The 21,706-nt window shown below is 32.0% G+C and overlaps 3 protein-coding genes across 4 annotated transcripts; 2 read left to right on the forward strand and 1 right to left on the reverse strand.

The window, feature by feature from the left end:
* The first annotated feature begins 1,799 nt into the window (after nucleotides 1–1,799).
* On the forward strand, nucleotides 1,800–13,648 carry LOC105339147 (uncharacterized). 2 transcript variants are annotated; one of them, XM_034458270.2, is made up of 9 exons: nucleotides 1,800–2,357; nucleotides 2,439–2,568; nucleotides 2,869–3,129; nucleotides 3,249–3,301; nucleotides 3,405–3,462; nucleotides 5,927–5,970; nucleotides 6,093–6,812; nucleotides 6,903–8,144; nucleotides 9,087–9,220. In XM_034458270.2, the coding sequence occupies exons 1-7, from the start codon at nucleotides 1,902–1,904 to the stop codon at nucleotides 6,234–6,236; spliced, it is 1,146 nt and encodes a 381-aa protein (XP_034314161.2). In that variant the 5' UTR covers nucleotides 1,800–1,901; the 3' UTR covers nucleotides 6,237–6,812; nucleotides 6,903–8,144; nucleotides 9,087–9,220. The 2 variants fall into 2 exon arrangements, with proteins under 2 accessions (XP_034314161.2, XP_065922382.1); XM_066066310.1 differs by lacking the exons at nucleotides 1,800–2,357; nucleotides 2,439–2,568; nucleotides 2,869–3,129; ... (1 more) ...; nucleotides 3,405–3,462; nucleotides 5,927–5,970 and adding exons at nucleotides 8,526–9,002; nucleotides 11,835–12,519; nucleotides 12,721–12,790; nucleotides 13,569–13,648 and having other exon boundaries at nucleotides 6,248–6,812; nucleotides 9,087–9,219.
* Nucleotides 13,649–13,680: 32 nt separating this feature from the next.
* Nucleotides 13,681–19,973, forward strand: LOC105339178 (uncharacterized). Its single transcript, XM_066066308.1, has 8 exons — nucleotides 13,681–13,774; nucleotides 13,860–14,348; nucleotides 15,592–15,724; nucleotides 17,185–17,451; nucleotides 17,588–17,664; nucleotides 17,854–17,923; nucleotides 18,705–18,811; nucleotides 18,975–19,973. The coding sequence occupies exons 2-8, from the start codon at nucleotides 13,881–13,883 to the stop codon at nucleotides 19,116–19,118; spliced, it is 1,266 nt and encodes a 421-aa protein (XP_065922380.1). The 5' UTR covers nucleotides 13,681–13,774; nucleotides 13,860–13,880; the 3' UTR covers nucleotides 19,119–19,973.
* LOC105339152 (uncharacterized) lies at nucleotides 19,774–21,644 on the reverse strand. Its single transcript, XM_011444587.4, has 2 exons — nucleotides 20,906–21,644; nucleotides 19,774–20,101 (listed from the first exon to the last, which is right to left on the reverse strand). Exons 1-2 carry the CDS (start codon nucleotides 21,476–21,478, stop codon nucleotides 19,985–19,987), a joined length of 690 nt encoding a protein of 229 aa, XP_011442889.3. The 5' UTR covers nucleotides 21,479–21,644; the 3' UTR covers nucleotides 19,774–19,984.
* Between the last annotated feature and the right edge of the window lie 62 nt (nucleotides 21,645–21,706).

Here is a 21,706-nt window from a genome sequence, read left to right on the forward strand (position 1 = left end):
AATTTGGAAATAATCTTGTGGCTACTTTTTTATTTGTTTTACATATTTGCATTTGTATGACATACATAATTTTTGTAAAAATTGTGATATTTTTCTTTATAACAAATAATGTTAAGTTTTTTCTTAATTATTGTGTTAATTTTTTGTGATGTTATTGGTATGTTTTTGCCTTAATTTATATTTCAAATATTTTTCATTTGTTTTTTTTTTTACATAACGTGCATTTCTTCAGATGCAATAAATGATCAAATTACCGATGATTGTGATGTGGTCTTCCATATTAAAATGTAAATAAGATTATATGAAACATTTCTGCAATTTGGTGAATTTTGGAGAAATTTTTTTGGGACCCCTCAGCCTCCTTAATATGAACTTACCCTTAGGGTAAGGTAGGAATTTTAAGGTACATTTGCAGACAAAACAAGAAGTTAAAAAATGTAAATATAAGCATTAAATCATGAAATTTTGAAAGATACAATTTCATACTGCAGCGATGCTAATGCGCGATACTCAATTTGAATGCACACACCCCTGCAGTTATGAGACTGTATCTTTCAAAAAATCATGATTCAATGCTATAATATATACATGCGATACATGGAAACCACTGTGACATCTATAATTCGGCTGTTAATGATAATGCATTACAAATATGAAGGTCGATGCATTGTATATGATTTTGATATAAAACCCCTTATACCATTTACTGCAAAGCATGTATAATTTTATCCCGTTATTTCTAAAATCAAAGTACTGAAGTACTGAAAACCGGGCTCTTTTGGTGTGTCTTAATGTATATTGTGTAGTAAAGAACTCTCTCTCTCTCTCTCTCTCTCTCTCTCTCTCTCTCTCTCTCTCATGCTTTTAATGTCGGAAAAGCGTCAGAGAGCGACGAAATTTTGTAAGTGGCTATAAACAAAAATATGTCTGTCTAGTAGAAAAAAAATTAACAGTTGCTGCCTTGAATTTTGCAACAAGCGTTATATATTCGATCCCCATTTCTTCAACGCGCAGCAAAGTAGTTCATGAAAATTCACGCGCATTGTATGTGTCCAAAATGCATAGTCTTGTTTTTAAAACACGTTATTGATAAAAAAAAAAAACTAACTTCAAAAGATCTAGAGAGAATTCTCTCGATATCAAAAAAAGAAAAGAAACAAAATGTCAATACTTTTGCCAAACGTGGCTCTTTGTGTAACTATTTGGAATAGCGGAAGCTTTTACTTTGACGTTTGGTTTTTTGTTTACTTTTGAAGTTGTGCTATTTATAGTAACATTGGCGATTTGCCTGCCTACGGCCAGAACTCTGCTTTCAGCAGAACCCGGCTAAAAACAATCCTAATTTAAGATGTTTCAAAATGAAGTCGAATAAACGAGAATGACTGTTCTACTGCAAAGCAATCAAAACGCTATTATCAAGTTTTGAAGTTACATGTATCTTCAGCATGTACGTGGCAATCACAATGCAAAAATTGTATGTATTAATTTCAAGTGTCATGGTTGGGAGGATTGCAAGGCTTGTTGTATTCCTGTTATTCTTTTACATGCGCTGTATGTCGTTTAACTTTACTTTATTAGATTGTTCGAGCTTGTATGCAAAATGTGGATAATAATTAAGATTTTCCTGTAATAAACCCTTGCTAGTTTCTATCATTTTACAACATTCATACAAAGTCTGTTGAAAATTAAATAGCCTTCTGACACATATAATATATTCGAAACTTGATCTGTCACTTGACAGCTTCGGTTCATTAAGTTTGAATAACTGGGTTTTTAAAAACCACAAATCGGAGAAATTTAGAACACGAAGATTTATACTGCGTTTGGAAGAAGTTATCATTTGTGTTTTTAAAAATTGGACTTTTCATCAATCTCGGTGCATCTGTTACCGAAGGCGGCACATGATGGAAAATCCTACAGTTTTTCTTCTGTATGCCAAGGATGGAATTAAGATTGCAGACACAGTCAAGGAACGTTTGGAACAAAACGAAACTACAGTACATGTTGCAGACGTTTTGAAAATCCATGAAGAGTTCCCTTCCTCATTATTGGTGCTGTTTTTAACCCCTGAGATGTTATCTCTGTTGAAATCACCAAATGCACCCGATCTCGAAAGTGTGCATCACAAAAGCAACAAATGTGCTTTATTTTTCCATGATACGATCAATTTCGCTGGAGATCCAGTCCAACAGATTCTTAATCAGAAAGTCCCTTCCTATAAAAATTGGCAACCTTTTGTGATAGAAAAGAAAGTTCGTGGAACCGTTCTACAAATCTTAAATCTGATTGAGACGCAGGATGTTGAGATTCCAGACCTTGTGTCCGACTGTAAACTTTATCCAGATGATGTTTGGGAGGTATGTTTAAAAAAACATAGGAAACTAAGTTTTTTATTTAGTAAATTAGTTAAGTATTAATACTGTGTCATGAAATTTTAGGACAAGCAGACTGTGTTCATATCCTTTAACTCCGAGAGAACACAGGAGGACAAGGTGACGGTTGACGTAGATCAAACCTTGTTTGAAGCCACCTGGGTTAACCCGTACACCTTTATGTTCACATACAAGGGTAAAATAAAGATTCTGATCATTAGAATAGATGTTATGCAAATTATAATGTTTCAATGAAATATGTTTATGGCATATGTAATTACTGACATCGGTATTGATAAAACTAAGTCAAGAATAATACATACTAGTATTCAGCAATATGTACTTGCATATTGACAAACATACTATTTTGTGAGAACATTATGGGAAAAATTACTTAGAGTATAGTCATTTGTTTTAAAATTCGGAATTTTTAGCACAATTGCACTAGTGAGCTGTGTTAGGTCTTATTTTCCGTTAATCTTTGAACTCTATGCAGATTGCAGGGATTCTCCTCAGCATACGGTGACTGTGTGCGCGAACGATGCCTATGTAGGAGCATGTAAGGTACTCATCAAGAACAGGGATCAAATTCTCCTAGAAGAAATCAATGACGAGAATTCGTCACTTCATTATTTGCAAGACATCATGCAAACAATTAAAGACACGGATGTTGAATTACACACAGTTACCACTGATTCCAGAATTCTGAAGGGCACTAGGCAACTATTGAAAAGACTGAACCAGACAGTTTCAAAGGGTATATTCATTTATACCTAGCCATTCAAAGCGACAACGATTTAAAGGGAAAACTCAATGTTGACTAAACTACAATTACAGATACTGTCTTGTTCATCAATTTTATATTTTGTGTTTTAGAAAGTTCCGCCCATGTGAACAAGGGGACTCAAGATAAACAGACCGAGGAAGAGGTGATCTTTAATAATACGACATTTTTTTTTTGGGGGGGGGGGGTGAGCTTTAGAAGAATCTGATTACAGTTAAGTGTATTCAATTATTTTTTTTTTTTAATAGAGTGCTAAACCTTCACGGCTAGAAAGAACCATTCGGGACGTCAGAAATAAATGGGAAGGTATGGTGTCTGGTACGAGTAACACACATTTATTATTAAACAGTCAGTATAATATATGTATAAGGTTTAACATGAAAATTATATTATATGTATAAGGTTTAACATGAAAATTATATCGGGTTCAAGTCACGTATCTCTGATTTTAACAAACAGTAAGTTTAATACGATATAATAAATGATATAAATTAACAAACTGATTTTCTGTCCAAAGAGTCACAAAGAGTCGTGAATATGTTTACTATTCAAAACTGTGAAGCATATCATGCTTTGTTAGCAACAGAAAATGAGTTGAACTTGTCTACTAGGTTAATATATGGTGCGATAACATTGCGCAAAAAGATACTTATTATAGTATTTTTTTTTTAAAATTCGGACTTATGAGTACAAACACACTAAAGAGCAGTACTGGTTCGTTTTTCTGTTAATCTTTGAACTCTTTGCCGATTGTAGGGATTTTATTCAGCATATCGTGCTTAGTCAACAATAGAAAATGAGTAAAAATTGTCTACTAGGTTAATAGTATACAAATATTGACTGGGGTTGAGGGCAACATTGATTATATTAGCCCCCGAGGGACGAAATATTTCCCGACGCGAAGCGGAGGGTAATATTTTCGTCCCAAGGGGGCTAATGTAATCAATGTTGCCCAAAAACACAGTCAACATTTGTTTTGTTATATGAAGAAACAAACCAAAATTTAAGAAAGTAATTGAAAACAGATCGCCGTAATTTTCTCAGCTCAACGAAGAATTCACGAATTCAATTTTGTGCAAAGTTCATTTCCAAAATATCCATAGCATCAAACGGTCACTGGTGATATTCCACCGTCCGTAAGAATTAACATACAGATGTTCTACCTGATTTTACTTCACAGTAATTCGCGAATCCTTATATCCGTTATGATAGCAAACCGTCGCATTGCGCGTCCGTTATTTACTTGCTTTGACTGACTGTCTATTAAAACGTCACCTTGTTTTGGAGTCGCGAAGAGTTATTTACGTCATCGTTTACGAATCAACAAATCATAGGCGATTATTTGAAATAGAGGGAATGTTCTCTAGATATTATTCCTAGCCGGTCAATATCAAAAAAATATTGACCGGTCAATATTTTTCGGACGAGCTAATATTACAATTATTGACTATTCGTCTATAAAGAGTTATATAGTAAGAATATACTACTGAATATAACAAATGTATTTATTTCAGGAATGAATTTAATTTCGACCTATGTTATACGATTTAACATAACTTGGGACAGTTTACGCTTTATAAACCGCGAAGCAGTTTATAAAAAAGCGTAAACTGTTCCAAGTTATGTTATACTCGTATAACATAGGTAGAAATTAAATTTATTCCTTATAATTTAATTTTCTACTATTTAAATCAGATAATAAGGCCCATTTATTAGTTAAACTATGTGAATTTGTACAGAATTTAAACGTAACGTCAAGCGGATTAATACATGTACCTTTCGCACGCACGTCGTATTGTGACGTAGGCAAGTTATGTTATACGATATATGTGAATTTTTTTAGCCAATCAAATGAGGCGTTACAATCAGAATTAACTTATATATATATATATATATATATATATATATATATATATATATATATATATATATATATATATATATATATATATATAGGTCAAAGGGATATAGCATACAACCATATTGAAAGCTGATTTTTTTCTCGCAACAAATAGTTTTGTTAAAATTCACATATTTGGTTTTTGTTATTGTACTGATATATAAACTGTACATATGTTAAATAAGCGAAAAAATGCAGTTTGGGGTAAAAAATGAATTTCAAAACAAATTCAATAAGACAATTTAGTAAGAAACAACAAAAGGCCTTGGGGGAATCAAACTCAACTTTATTATAAAATTACCTTATTTTCCACCTTAAAACTGAACATTACGTTTAAATAGGTACGGTCACACAGATTTATAACCCCTTTGATTTTGTTGCTTTCGATTGCACACCTGAAACTCGTGTTGTATAACGTCTAGTTAAACCAAACGCTTTGTCTACGCAACGAAGCTTTGCTCAAAGATAGCGTGTGGTTGAACGGGAAAATCATAAAAATTAATTTTAAAAAATGATAAAATATATTTGGAAAATAGATAGTATTCTTTGCATGTTATTCATTTAAAAAACTGATGCTGATGGACACAACTCTGTTCATATATATAAAAAAAAACAACAACAACCAAACAAACCAAAGAAAACACCTTTTTTTAAATGCAATTTGGTTTAGAAAACTAAACAGTTAAATGATATGAAAGTAAAAAAATGGTTATGGAGCTATCAGTAACCTTTAATTTAAAACCAAACGTTTTGTCTACGCAACGCAGCTTTGATCAATGTAATGGACTAGTTTTACAATATTGTTGCCCTATTATATGCATTTATGTCGTAACACTATGTATAATAAAGATAATGGTTTTGATTTTTAAGATCGTTCAAAAAGAGACGCCGATGGTCCATTAATATCTAAATTGGTAAGTATATCAAAGGAAATTCGTATCCTAGTGTTGGATTTAGAAAATTGATACACAAGACCAAAAGATAATATTCTTTAATCTTAGATTGATAAGTTTATGAAGTTTCTTATCATTTTAAGCGAAAACGAAGTCAACGATTTACCAAAGCTCTGCAAAATCTGAATAAAGAAGAAGACATTCCTCACATAAAGCGGAATTCAAGTTTAATCAAAAGATTGCCTTCGGACTTTTTCGACGTCGCGAAGGGTCTATTCAAACGTTAAATATCATTTTTTTCTTATATACTATAAAAAGAGTATGAAAATGATAAGAAGTCAGACTAACTTTCTTTAAATTTTTTTAAATAATTGCTTTATATGGAGCTTATACAATATACTTTTTATTTCTGAATGACAAAAACATAGCTCTAACTGTATGTATTCTTATAATAATGAAGCTATTGTCATGCTGAGGAATGTATATACTGCATGCTGGAAACGATGAAAAGTGGGAGTCTTGGAATAATGACCGGGTCCTTTTTTCCTTAAAAAATGACCGCTGTCATTTTAGGCATGTTTGGTCCTTTATCGACCGTAATGACGAAATTATTATTTTGATTATTTTATCGTAGATAGAATATATATAATTGTTAGAATATTTCCTTTCTTTTGATTTTTAAATGATTAGAATAGATTGTTGCGGAATTGTCCGAATGATTTTGAAGATTTTGTAAATAAACTAAACTACATGTATGTATTTGTGTATTTATTTTTTAAAAGGTGTGCATATTGCTGTTACAGTCATGGAATATTACATCATGATTGATTGATTAATTGATTGACAATCCAATATTTATCATGGTACATATATAAAATTCTAGTTATTCCAAAATGCAAAATTGATTTTAAAATGTTTTAAATAAATAAAATAGCATTTATCTTGTATCATAGATGCAGAAAAATGGAACATATTCTATTTATCGGATATTTTGTATTCGTATTTAATTTAAAATGTTGGGCTACATGCTGCAGAAGTGCACTAAAGCTTTCAACGCAGGTCAGCAGTAGCGAACTAAGACAACGTCTACTGAATTTAAATGTGAAGTCACAGACATTGTGCCACTGAATAAGCCAAGAGGAAACACTGTACCTTAGATAACTAGACTATTTCTGCAGCTTCACATTTAAAACGAGCAAATCATCTTATGTACAAAGTTTTGTTTTAACTCCTTAATTGTTATTATCTGAGTTAAAAAAGAAGCTATGGTGATTCAATCAACCAATTTTATATCATTGCCAATATCTTTTTTCTTTTTCTTTGTGTACACAAGACATTTAAAGTCCAATTAAGAACAGTAATGAATTTATGAATGATTTTTTATAGTTCCTACCCTGCAACCCTGCTTTCCACAAAATTGGACTAAACATTTTACATTGCATGGGACACTAGATACAAGTTCTGTACTAGACTTGTATGAATGTATTTAAAAAGAACTATTCTGTATGGGAAATGAGATTAGGGAATTTTGTATTGTTTGTTTGTTTATATGTTTGTTTGGGTTTTTGGTTGTTGCAAGAATTGCCAAAATATCCAAATACAGTAAAACACGTTTATAACGAAGTGCCAGGGACGGGTGATTTTACTTCGTTATAAGCGAAATTCGTTATATCTGTCAAGTTAACAACATATTTTATAGTCATGGGAAATGAAAATCACTTCGATGTAAGCGTCAATTTATTGTAAGCGTGTTCGCTATGACCATGTTTTACGGTACCTTGCACAGAAATTGATTATCTTACGCGGAAAGGGTGAAGAATGCCTTCCATGATCTTTCCATTCAGTGGAAAATGTATAGAAACTATCAATAATTCAAACCTGTGACCAAGTGTTTAGTAAAAACATTGCATAAAGACACGCTATTTGTTTAAACATGTTCTGGTATGCATTGATTTTACAGGGTTGTTTAGATAATGCATTTTGTTACATTTAAGTTGTCACATTTATGACTGCATTATGTAGTAAGCTATTTTAATGTTTGACTGTTTATTGACAAACTACTACACTATAATGACTGTTTCCGTAATCAGTCTATTTAGTGCTGAATTCATGGAAAACGATTTTTTAACAACCTTAATCAAATAACCTTTACCTTGGATTGCAGTTACATGTCCGGAATTACGATTACCAACAAGGTCAGTTGTTATAACGTGTTTGCTGAATAATTGACGATAGTTTTATTTTTAAATATATGGACATATATTTCAAACAATCAAGCTTCTAAAGCCATTTTACAAAATGCATATTCATTCTTGTTTTAAAGCAAACCGTCACAGGCTCAAAAATGAAGTCTTTATCTATCGCGGAACGTTATTTCATCTAAAGTTATCTCTTCCGTAAAGCTGTTTTGATAAAATTTCTACTTCTTTCTAATCTTGACTTCTTTTGATATTTGCACATAACTGTAATTAAAAACTGTCAACTGTCTTTACACTGCCAGTCGATGAAAATAAATTGATTGTTTATGATTTAGACACATGGATCTTTAAGCAGATTTTTTAAACGTTATATTTCAGAAAATCGTCATGCTAGATTTTCCCATAGTTTCTCTCCTTTGTGCGCATGATGGAATTAACATTGCTAATACGGTCAAAAAAAGTTTAGAAAAAAATGAAACCAAGGTACTTATTGTTGACGTTTTGCAAATCAGTGAAGCACCTCCTTCCTCTGTACTGGTACTATTTTTAACCCCAGGGATGTTATCTGTGTTGAAATCATCACATGCACCCGATCTGAACAGTGTATATAGCAGAAGCAAAACGTGTGCTTTGTTTTTTCATGAGACAATTGACTTCTATGGAGATTCGATTCAACAATTGTTGCAACAAACGATTCCTTCATTTACAAAATGGGGTTGTTTACCTACAGGAAAGAGAATTAGAGTTATCGTTTTAAAAATCATAGAACTCATTGACACAGTTGAAGAGGAACCAGATCAAGATGTTCCTGGTCTTGTGTGGGACTGTAAGCTTTATCCAGAGAGTGTATGGGAAGTGAGTTTGTAAAATCATTAATCTGTTATTTTATGTTATTTGCTTCTATGTTTTGTAAAATGTATAATTAATTTGAGATTTCAGGACAAGCAGACTGTGTTCATATCCTTTAACTCCGAGAGAACACTTGAGGACAAGGTGACGGTTGACGTAGATCGGACCTTGTTTGAAGCCACCTGGGTTAATCCGTACACCTTTATGTTTCAGTATAAACATGGTAATTTTTTTTATTTGTTTTCATCTTTAAAAACCTCTCAGACTTTACAACAAATCTTGGCAGTTTCAAACTGTTTAATACACTAGATGATATCCCGGGGAAGCGCGAGAATGAACACTTTACACATAAATATGATTCAATACTTAAAATAATGAACTCTGTTGTTTTTTTTCATTTTTGTACATACTTTGTCCGAATGTTTTCTTAATTTCTATCTAAGCCTATTCTTTTAAATTGAAATAAAAACACAACTGCACGGCTGAATACTACGAGTAGTATTGCAGCTAACTGAAAAAAATAACAACTTTTCAAACGCATGAGTGGGTATTTAGTTCGTCGTATCTCTATTGTTCTTTAAGTCAAATTTCTCTATTATTTTCACCACTGTCCTAAGAATTTCAGATAAAAAAAAACTGTTTTGAATAACAACAACTGGGAAGGGGGCCACCCCCGTCCAAATATAACTTCTCCGTTTTATGCATAGACTGTTTATGATTTTCAAAATAATGTATAAGGTTTACTACTCTACCAACATGTCGTTCTATGAAAAATATATAAAATTAAAAAACGCTAGTGAATGCATATTTTGTTCGATATTTTAAACCAAAATTGTTAGATACAAAGCATCTCGCACTACACTTTCCGCCATTTTATTAATCAACTTTTTTGTATTGACCAAAGATGTTCAATTCAAGGTATCTGCCAGTAATGCTTGATGAATCGTCTTATACTGTGTATTTGCCATGACGTTAATTAGTCAACCCGTGTTCTTGGTTACCACTCTTGATAGTTATATTCCATACTCTTGTCATGTTGTAAATTTTGAATTTACTGGATGGGTGTAGATACAAAGTTGTCATGTTGTAAATTTTGTATTTACACTAACTCAGTAAATTCAAAATTTACAACATGACACTCTCACCAGAGGACGCGCTACGCAAGCGTTCTATCCATCAAAACTAAAATCGCGCATTAAAAAGACAGATTGCCTGATTTTATTTATTCAACACTTGTCAAATTTTCACTTCTATGTTACTCTAAGTAAGATTCCAGTAACTAGAAACAATTGTCAGGTAAAATTCAATTATAGCTTACGAACATCATATGTCTCGTGTTGAAATACCAAAGATGTAAGCAGTAACTCTAGTGCAGGCATGTTTGAGTTTATTGGCAAAAGGTCGTAATTTATAAGTATAGATGTTATCTGTTTGATCATTATGCATTATTAATATGCCTTTTAAATGTCATGAATATAATTATCTATACTATTTTATAATAATAGACTCGAATTGTTGGGCTTTAATATCAAGAATTTGGAAGAGAACTGTCTTCTTATATATATATATATATATATATATATATATATATATATATATATATATATATATATATATATATATATATATATATTAAACATCATTGGCACTTATTACCAAGTTTTTTTTTCTCAATCAAGATTCGCTTATTAATAATCAACGAAAATTCCTGTAAACAAATCCGGAAACCTACCGTATTTTTGGGATTTTACAATCTTGCGCATGCGCATTACATTTACGCTTAATCACGGGTGGCTCTTTAGTTTATATTTCCACAATATCACATCTGCATGGTATACTCAGAAACGAAATTACAAATACGTGTAAATTTTCCTTGAAAATTTGTCATCTATTCTGTTTATCAAAGGAAATACGGGAGATGACTCTTAACTCATTAAATATGAAATTTTTCACATGAAAAATCCCGAGAGTTCCGAATGTCAACATGGTGTGTAAATTCGAAGCGAGTAAAAAAGTTGGTAAAAAAAGTGTTGAATTCTTCATAAATTGGATTAAATGTTTTTTAGATGAAAGGTATTTACTGCCTCAAAATGGTTTGTTATGAATATTTAACTGTTATTTTCAATGCAGTTTTCTTGATTTTCTCCAAAATCGTTTCGGAGCGATTCTGCAATTTTTGGTACATTACGGGTATATGGGAGGCATTTTTACTGTGGTGAAGGCCAGTCTCGAGACACAGTTACATGTAGATTATTCTAACTAAGCAGAGTGTAGTGAAAAATTAATAGCATTATTGTAGGATTAAGCTTGGTTATGTAAATGTCAACAATACGGTGTGTCGAAGTTTCTATTTCGTAAACGTCCGATATAATTTGCAATATCAACCCGTGCACGCACGGGTCAAAGTCTAGTTTCAGTTATAAGTATACATGTAATTATTATTGCTTCCTAAAGTAGGGCCAGTTATTATTGATGCAGGTTAGATACAACACTCGATATTTTCATAGATCGGAGAAACAGACATTTCTTATGAAAATTTCCAAAAAGTTCCTATTGCTGTTAATAATGCTATTTAAAGGCGGTGGACACATATGAATGAGAATGTTTTTCATAAATACACAAATTATGTAACCGTGTATATGTTGTATGTATTCTTTATGATGAACTTAAAATCATAATCGCTTAACATTATTAACGTTACAATGGTTTTTCAATCCTTGGATTCTTTTTTATCAAGATGGAATCTCATTCGTTAGTAAAAAAGTTAATAAAATGATTTAGGACATCTATTTTTTTTTTTATATATCTGCACGCGTAAGTATGAATATATTTTTGCAGGCTGCAATGCAAATGGCCAGCGCTTGGTAACGGTTTTTGTAAACGGAGAATGCCTAGCCACTTCTATGATTTTCGTTAAAGACAGGAGCCAGATACTATTAGGAGAAATCAACGACTCAGCTTCGCCACTTCATTTCTTAAAGGACATTGTACAATCTATCAAAGACACAGATAGCGAATTGCCTACTGAGAGCATAGATGTCAAACTACTGGAGGGCACCAAACAGTTTTTAAAAATGTTGGCTCAATTACCTGACTTTACAGATGGCAATAAAAGCGGTATGACTACTGTAAACCAACTTTTATTTGCGTGCGAGAAATTAGCGCGAGGTTCGCTAGAGCCTCGTCGTCGCGAATATATCTCGCCGCGAACCAGTCTTCATCGTATGGTTGTTATAACAAAATACGGGTCTGGATAATGCTTCGTCGCGAACATTAGTCGTCGCGAACCAGTTTATTGGAAATAAATCGCGAAATAACGTCGCCGCGAATAAATGTTGGTTTACAGTATTGCTACCATAAAAAGAACGTTGGTGAATGACATGATTTGGAATGAATATGTGTCTTAATAAAGAAAGTAACGATAAAATTTGTAACGTGTCATTTTGTTGTTGAGTCAGATAGTTCCCACAAACAGAAAATAAAGACTCTAGAGGAACCTACCTTGGAAGAAGATCTTTCTTATGTAAATACACTTTTTTAATAAATGTTTATTGAACAGAAAGAGTAACTCATATAAATTTTCCTCAATTTAAACAAAAAAAAAACAAGCAATGATTCTATGAAGTACATATGTATTGAAATAACAGGTTATGGGGTTGTAAATTATCGTGATATAAACCAATCAGACAACAGTAAAGCCAAAGACTTTTACTACCTTTGACAGAGTACCGAGCCTGTCGTCCGAAGATCCAACAGTCAGGACATCAGAAATAGAAGAGAGATATCAATACCAGGTACTTTAATGCAACAGGAAAAACATTATACATTTTTTCGCAAACCAAGCACTTTAAAAATAGTTTTTCTCAAATATCACAGTTTTATGGGTGTGTGTGTTTTTGGTGGGTTTTTTTTTGGGGGGGGGGGTGTTTTTTTCTTCTTTTTTTTAATCTTTTTTTTTTTTGGTGGGGGGGGGGGGGTGTAATTTTCATGCTTTTTTCTTAGGGGTGATTTATAAAGTTTGTCAAACCAGAATTCCATACAGTCATTAAAAAGTCAAAAATTGTCATTTAATATTTAGAAAAATGCCTTAGAAATCAATTTTTGAAACTCCAATTGCAATCTAATTCAACTGCTGATTTTCTATAAATCTAGAAGGTACTATATTTTTCGCTAATCAAGAAAATGTCAGTGGGGAACAGTCACGATTTCAGCAGGCTGATTTGAAATCTTAATATTATATAATTATAATGTTTAGAATGGTTATTAGGTTGTTTTTAATGGTCAGTCCTGATTTGAGTGTCAAGCACACTAATTAATTTTATACTTACTACATGTAGCAATATTTTCATATTGCAACTTCTTAGACTGTTACAATCACAGCCCGTTAATTTATAATTTATAATTGAGAACTCTGTAAGCCTGGATGAGTTCCACATCATTAATTATTGTTAAAGTCAAAGTTACTTGCCAGGATAAAACCCTGTTACAAAAACCTACCATTTTGACAATCGAGACTTGTTCGAAATGTATGTTTTGTATTGCGTTGTTAAACTAGATACTTATTATTTTAAGATTGTTCAAGAAAAGACGCCAACACTATATGTAAATCTACAGAGGTAAGTATACCAAATACCAATTATTATGTGACGTATTTTTATGTGTTCATCTTTGCACATGACGTAGTAAGTTTATTTAGTCCTGAATTGGTGGAAAACTTTAAACAAATAACCTTCACCTCGGATTGCTGCAACATTTCCGGAATTACTATTACCCACGAGGTCAGTTGTTATACAGCATTTGTTAAATTCAATTCTTTTTTGACCTTAGACACATGGATCTTTAATCATTTAATTTATATCACAGGATATTTTTCAGAAAATCGTCATGCTAGATTTCCCCGTAATTTTTCTACTTTTTGCTCATGATGGCAAAAAGATTGCCGATACAATCAAAAAAGGTTTAGAAAAAAACGAAATTACGGTGCATAGCGTTGATATTTCGCAAATCAGTGAAGCGTTCACTTCGTCTGCACTGGTACTATTTTTGACCCCGGGGATGTTATCTGTGTTGAAATCAGCACATGCACCAGATCTGAACAGTGCATATAACAAAAGCAGCACTTGTGCTTTATTCTTTCACGAGACAATCAACTTCACTGGAGATTCGGTCCAACAATTGTTAAAACAAACAATTCCTTCATTTCAAAAATGGAGTTGCTTTCCTACAGGAAATAGAGTTCTAACAATCGTTTTAAAAATCATAGAACTCCTTGATACAGTTGAGGAGGGACCAAATCAAGATGTTCCAGGTCTTGAGTCCGAATGCCAGCTTTATCCAGAGAGTGTGTGGAAGGTGAGTTTGTAAAAAGTTATTCAGGTTTTTCCGTTTCCAACGGGAGACCTTGTACTGCTTGTAATGGCTTTTCTTATAACACAATTTTTCTTCTAGACGTGTTTCAAAATCTTAAGCTTGTTTAAAACTAATTTCATTCTATTTTTCAGAGTAAAGTGTAATAATAATAATTTTTAAAAATGAAATATTTACCTTCTAATCATATTATTAACAAATTTATTATAAAGTTATATAAATGTGAAATCAGATGTCAATTTGTGAGATCTCTCTCTCTCTCTCTCTCTCTCTCTCTCTCTCTCTCTCTCTCAGATTGAAACGTAAATGACCATCCGCTATAGTTTTTGAAATGAGCAAAACGTTTGCTGGGCCCTATGAGCTCGTGATTTGGTTCAATATATCACTGCTAAAGCATGTTAAAGCAAATGCTACATCGACCAGTTTCTGGTCTTTAAAAAGGATGAGGTTCTGAAAATGGGTGAGGGGTGAGGAGGAAAGTTATTTGAAAGAAGAATATGTATAGAATCGGAATTTTTATAAGAGGCATGAGAATTGGGAGGCCGTCTAAAGATGTTCAGGGCAGGCAAGCTTCCAGGATCTCATGAAAATTTGAGATATTCAAGATTCATTTATTAGTTTCAAACCAAAAGAGGACTTTTACGATCGTTATCTTAAAGATATTAGAAATTAACATTTACGTCAGAATATAACTGTAATAATATGATGTTGTCTTATCAACATTAATATCGCAGAGGTTCTGAAATCACCTTCATACCATCGTCCATTCCTTAGTGTCAAATTCGTATTTTTCAGTACTTATCATATAATTTTAATGGCATTTAAAATCCATTAATTTAGGTATTCTTAAGGACTATATAGTATAGTATAGGACTAGAGTTCTTTTTAATACAAAAGGATCAGCTGCCATCTTCTTAAACTACAAAATAAAATTTTTGCATAAAATTTATACCAAAGGGAATCAGCCTTCATGAATACTGACTTCAAAGGCATATAATGCAAAGAAATGTCTAATTGTAAATTTTGAATTTACTTGGTGGGAGAAAATACAAAATGTACAATTCTCATGTTGTAAATTTTGCATTAGTACCCACCCAGTAAATTCAAAATTTTCAACTCGGAAAAAACATTCACAGGAACCACACATTACTTGATCACTGAGTTTTGCACTAGCTTTATGATACTGGTTCTATGTTTTGTAAAATATACATTTAATTTGAAATTTTAGGACAGGCAGACTGTGTTCATATCCTTTAACTCCGAGAGAACACTTGAGGACAAGGTGACGGTTGACGTAGATCAAACCTTGTTTGAGGCCAACTGGGTTAACCCTTACACCTTTATGTTTCAGTATAATCATGGTAAGTTTTTGATCTGTTTTTATCATCCAGAACCTCAAGATCTTAGGTTTTCAAAGAAAACTGGCCTGTTGTAAACATTTTAAGGTGGTACAAAACAGAATAGCTAGATTTTTCCTATGATTCAATTTTTATGAAATTTTTATATTTTTTTCTTTGGAATGAAATCTTTTAAAACGTAAAATTTGAAGGAAAAAAAATCAGACCTCACAATTTTTGCCCACATTGCTTCAAACCTACTTGTACCATCTTCTTTCAGTAGAGTGTAAAATTGAAATAGTCATTGTTATAATTTTCTATGCCATTAAGTTATATTTCAAGATTTTACAAATATTTGTGCAGCTATTTAAACAGGAGACCTTCTTGTTACTTAAAAATACTGAATAAACTCTAACTGGTAACTTTAGATAATTTCTCATGCGATATAATGTAAAACTAGTGCTTGTGAATAATCTTTTAAGACGAAAATTTGCAGCACTTAACGGTATCTAAAAAGAAAATGTATTATTCAAATTTAAATAAAATCTACCATTATGATTGTCATGACTCTTTAATTAAAATATATCAAAATAAAGAAAATTTAACCATTGGTTTTAGATTGATTAAGGTTTAAGTATGTTTGACGGGGGTATAAATTGATAAAAAAAAATATAAATGTTATAAGGCTAAATTGCACAAAAATAATATGAACACCATCCAAATGTATGTTTCAATATTATCGAAATACGTTATATCCTAAATTTATTTGGCCTTGAGTAATTGATGGGTATGATTTTGTATTTTTATCTTAAGATAATGGACTGAAATTAATTTTTACATGATATCAAGTCATTATTTTGTGTACTTAGTATTTCAGAAAATATTTCAAATAAATAATTTCAAGGGTGTTTCGTACTACCTTAATACATGTACTCTGTAATAATTAGTATGCGTTAAATTTACTGAGAGGCATTTAAGATGTCAATGTCATATTTCAATTATAATCATGCATGTAACTGTTATTGCTTCTTAAAGCAGGGCCGATTATAATTGGTAAAGGGGATCGGGTACAACACTCGATATTTGTATAGATCAGAGAAACAAACATTTCTGAAAATTTTCAGAATGTTTTATTTGCTTTTTTTCTACTATAATACTAACTTTAGGTGGTGAGCACATATTAATGAGAGTCATTTTATCATAAATACCCAAAATATGTAATCATGTACATGGTGCATGTATTCTTTATGATGATTAAGGTGGAAAGCTACAACGTAACAACATGCCTGACATCCGTTTGAAACGCCATTTTGTTCCGGATGTATAACATTATCATGTCTTGGTACAAAATAGCTTTACACCTTTTAATTGAACTCTTCTAACGAGGGAGATTAGATTTGGAGTCAGATACGTAAGAAAAGTTAAATCTGTAGTATTTTTATGTGTTCATCTTTGCACATGTTTGTATAAATATATTTTGGCAGGCTGCAATACATATGGGGAACGCTTGGTAACAGTTTTTGTAAACGGAGATTGCGTAGGCACAGCAAAAATGTTCGTTAAGGACAGGAGTCAAATACTATTAGAAGAAATCAACGACTCAGCTTCGCCGCTTCATTTCTTACAGGACATTGTACAATCTATTAAAGACACAAAGAGCGAATCATCTAATGCGAGCATAGATGTCAAACTACTGGATGGCACCAAGCAGTTATTAAAAAAGTTGGCTCAATTATCTGGCTTTTCAGAGGGTAATAAAACTGTTATGACTATCGTTACCATAAAAAGAACATTCAATTTGATGAATGGCTTGATTTGAAATGAATATATGGTTTCATTTATAAGATATAGAAAGAAATGTTAAAATTTGTAACATGTGTCATTTAGTTATTGAGTCAGATAGTTCCTACAAACAGAACATAGAGTCTCGAGAGGAATCAAGCTTGGAAGAAGATCTTTGTTATGTAAATACACTTTTTTCATATATAATTATTAGATTATTAATCTACTAAGGTAACACTTAGACATTGTCCGTAATTTAAACAACATGTATAATGCATAAATAACAAGTTATGATTGTATGATTTTGTAAATTATCGTGACATAAAACAATCCGACAACAGTTAAGCCAATGATTTTACATCCACTGACAGAATACCGAGTCCGAAGTCCGACGATCCAATAGTCAGAATATCCGGAAAAGAAGAGAAGAGTCAGTACCAGGTAGAGTAATGCTACAGTAAACAACACTCTACTTTAAAAAAAAGCTATCATTTTTTTTTTCAATTTATCTTAGTGTTTGTTGTTTGTACGATACGATTGCAATTTTCATCAATTACTACAGCAACTGCTTTAAAATCCTAACTTTACTTTTTAAAGCCAACGGAGGAAATGGTATTGCGCATCAATTTGAACATGACATTTTGAAACTTCATTATATACTATCTGCTATGTTTAGAATGAATTTTTAAAAGTGTTCAATGGTCAGTCATGATTTGAATGTCAAGCGACTTCTTATTAAGAGGGCTCGATGGTCGGGGTCATTTTTAGACTGTAAAGACCTCCTTTAAAAGGAGAGCTCTATATTAGAATAAAGGAGAATCCCAAAATGTAAAAGGTAAATTATATGGACTTTTTCTTTGCTAAATACATCATATCTAAAAAAAAATTAAGGTAGATATGATGGTTATTTTGTTAACTACTCAGCCCCCTTCAGCGTATACTTTGTATGACAAGTTCTATTAAACTTATCAGCAGTATAATTTTGCAATGTAAATGTTTACTTTTGTTCAGAGTTTAGTCACTAATTGATAACGAATCTTTCTTTTGTTAAAAACCTTGATGATTAATTATCAGAACTAGTGGTCAAGTCAAACTTTCTCTCAAATATAAAACCCCTTTAAGACCCCCTCTTACACAAACATATCAGTTGGACAATAAGGATTTCATTTATTAACAAAATTTTGTAATGACGAAATTTTAAAACATATTTATTTCGATTTAGGTTTTCGCAATGTATGTTTTATATCTCCTCGTTGTTATAACGAAATATATTATGATTTTGAAGACTGTTCAAGAGAAGACGCCAATGTTCCTTGTATATCTACTGAGGTAAGAAAGACAGAATCCAGAAACCAAGTAACGCTATATCGAATTTGTAAAATATAATAACTACAAGCATGTAAAAGACTCTAAATATGGTTACCAACGCGATTCTGAAGCAAATTGTACATAATATTTAAACGTAATTATCTCAGCTTAATTATAATTTTAGCTTCAAAGCAAACGGATTTCGAAAGCTCTACAGAACTTGAGTGCAGAAGAAGACTTGCCTCTCATTAAGGTGAATCCTGATTTGATGAGATCATTGCCTGCTGACTTTTTTGAATCAGTACTAGAGTCCAACAGTGTATGTTAAATGATAAACAATTAATCTGGTATATGCTGCTGTATTCTTGTTCATGTGAAAATTGTCTTTTTTTGGATGATACTGTACCTTATTTACATTTGTGTCATACTTAATTGATTTGTTCACATTGGTACATGTATACATGTATATCTAGGAAGTAATACTAGTATCCCCAAACATCATTGAAGTAAGACAACTATCTCAATAAATACGCTTTTTCAAATTTCAGGCAAGCAGTAACAAATCGATAGGGATATTTATATCTGAAACATTCATTTTTTCCTCAGATTTCACCAAAAGTTGTTTCTTTCGAGGAATCCAAGCTTAAGGTTGCTTCTGTCAGTACAATAAACTCGAATTGATTTAAAAGATCTAGAACAACTATATACATGTACATTGTCCTAGCAAAATCAATAGCTATTGAACTGTAAAACTTGGATTAATTTTAATAGTGCGCAAAACTAGCTAGCTAAGTTTTATGAACATATCTGCTATGTTCTAATGTGAAATATAAAATTACCAGACTAGCAATGTGACATTGGTTGTCTATGAAAAATCCATACAGTTTGTGTGTTATCTTTAAATGTTTAAGAGTGTTCACGAAGACTTTGTTCACAAAACAATGTAAAATAATACAATGTTAAACTTAACACGTAACGCGATGTGAGACGACACACATTTACTAATAAATTATAGCCCTTACATCAATTTCACCTCGATTTGTCTTAAGCTTGACGATATACGATGTATAGAAAGGTGCTTCCAGCAATAAAACAAAATTTTGTATTCATATGCAATATTTTGTATCATAATTGATGTTTAAACATATGTAAACCATGTCAATAAATATAATTTTCCCTGAAATGAATTTTGTACTACATGTATGAATTCTCATTCACTACAATGTTCGCCTCGTTCTGCTCAGTTATATGGTTTTCACTGGTTTGTTGCGAATCTTCCATGACATTTCCATTACATTCTTTTGCTATAACCTGTAAACAAATAATAGAACAATTAAAGGAAATTTAGCAACTTTTTGTACCTTTTGTGTATTTCTTCAATATTATATTCAAAATTTCAAGTTTAGTAATTAAATAAAACTTGACGTGCAATGCGAAAAAATTAATGAAAAATGACGACCCTTTTATGGGTCTAGATGAGTTATTTATTTACATTTTTGAAAATGTAGTAAGACCGTGAAAGCCATAGTTCTTAGCATAATATCTTTTTTCGCACATGTACTATATATATTGCGTCGCATTTAAAGTTTAAATAAAAATGTTTAAAACTTTACTATAACATTTTAGATTGTTATACATATGTTTTAGAAATCTTTAGACTTTAAACTTTTAATGTAACATATGCCTTACAAAAGTTATCTCTAATATATATTATTCAGTCAAAAAGAGGTCTTGAAAATTACATTGATATCATTCGAACTGATTCAAACGTTTAGTCAACGTTAAAATTACAATCAGGAAACGAGAAACAATTAAATATGAAAACAACTTACGTGTTGTGTATTACCCTAATTAAAGTATATTTAATTATAATGTGCTGTTTCAGGAGATATCATAAGTCAACAAACTACTGTCAATTGTTTGCCAGGAGTTCTTTAAAGTAATAAATGTAGAGGAATAGATTAAATCTATGAAAAATATTAACTTGGCTATATATTGACAAGATTTACGCCATAATAATAAATTCTCGAACACTCTTGTATAGATAGTTAATTAAGCATTATTTGGATGCACCTCTTGTCAAGTTTACCTGTTAGTAACAAAACAATCACTTGCCTTGCTCTTGTGTGAGGGACTAGTATCTTGTCCCGTTTGGGTTAAATTATTTTCTTCTTTAGTCGTATTTTCTTCTGAACTACCACATCCAGTCACTAAGAGATCGTTTCCATTCTGAACTTGACTTTCAGTCCTATTCTGAATTTCACATTCTTTTTCATTTTGAATTTCAATTTCTGTTGTCTGAATTTCACACGTAGCGTTTAGCCATGCATGTTCACAAACACCTGATTCCTGTTTTATGGACTCGTTGACATCGCCGTCTTCTATTGTTTGTGTCGCTCTGTCATCGTACATCCTCCATACTTGCTCCGTCTGAACCATCTGAGAAATTGTGTCCACTTTTGTCTGGGTCCCTCTTGTATCACGTCCCAAGTATATATGCTTATCCAGATTCATCCAGATCCCGCTATTTTCGCTGGAATACCTCCGACGTCGATTTGCCGCCTTTTTAATGTCGAACGTCTGCGATGTTCGACCAGACACCTCTTTTTCGTCGATGGCGAGATTATCAAAACCTTGAACTTCGTCATTCCAGATGTCCGTTTTGGGTTTTCCAAACAAGCACCCCATACTGTCCTTTTTCACTTTTTCAATTTAATATCATAAATCGTCAGTTTTGCGACTCGAAGTAGAAACTCGCATTGTATCCATTACTTTTGTCATTTGACATTTTCACAGCGGACAAACAACTTATTATTGCAGGCAGTCAACAGTTACTCCTTAAATCCGCTTAGGATTTTGATTGGAATAAATAACGAACATAACAAGGTATTTAATCCAACTTTAGATATATCAACA

Source organism: Magallana gigas, chromosome 7 (genome assembly GCF_963853765.1).
Source record: "Magallana gigas chromosome 7, xbMagGiga1.1, whole genome shotgun sequence".
Taxonomy (NCBI): domain Eukaryota; kingdom Metazoa; phylum Mollusca; class Bivalvia; order Ostreida; family Ostreidae; genus Magallana; species Magallana gigas.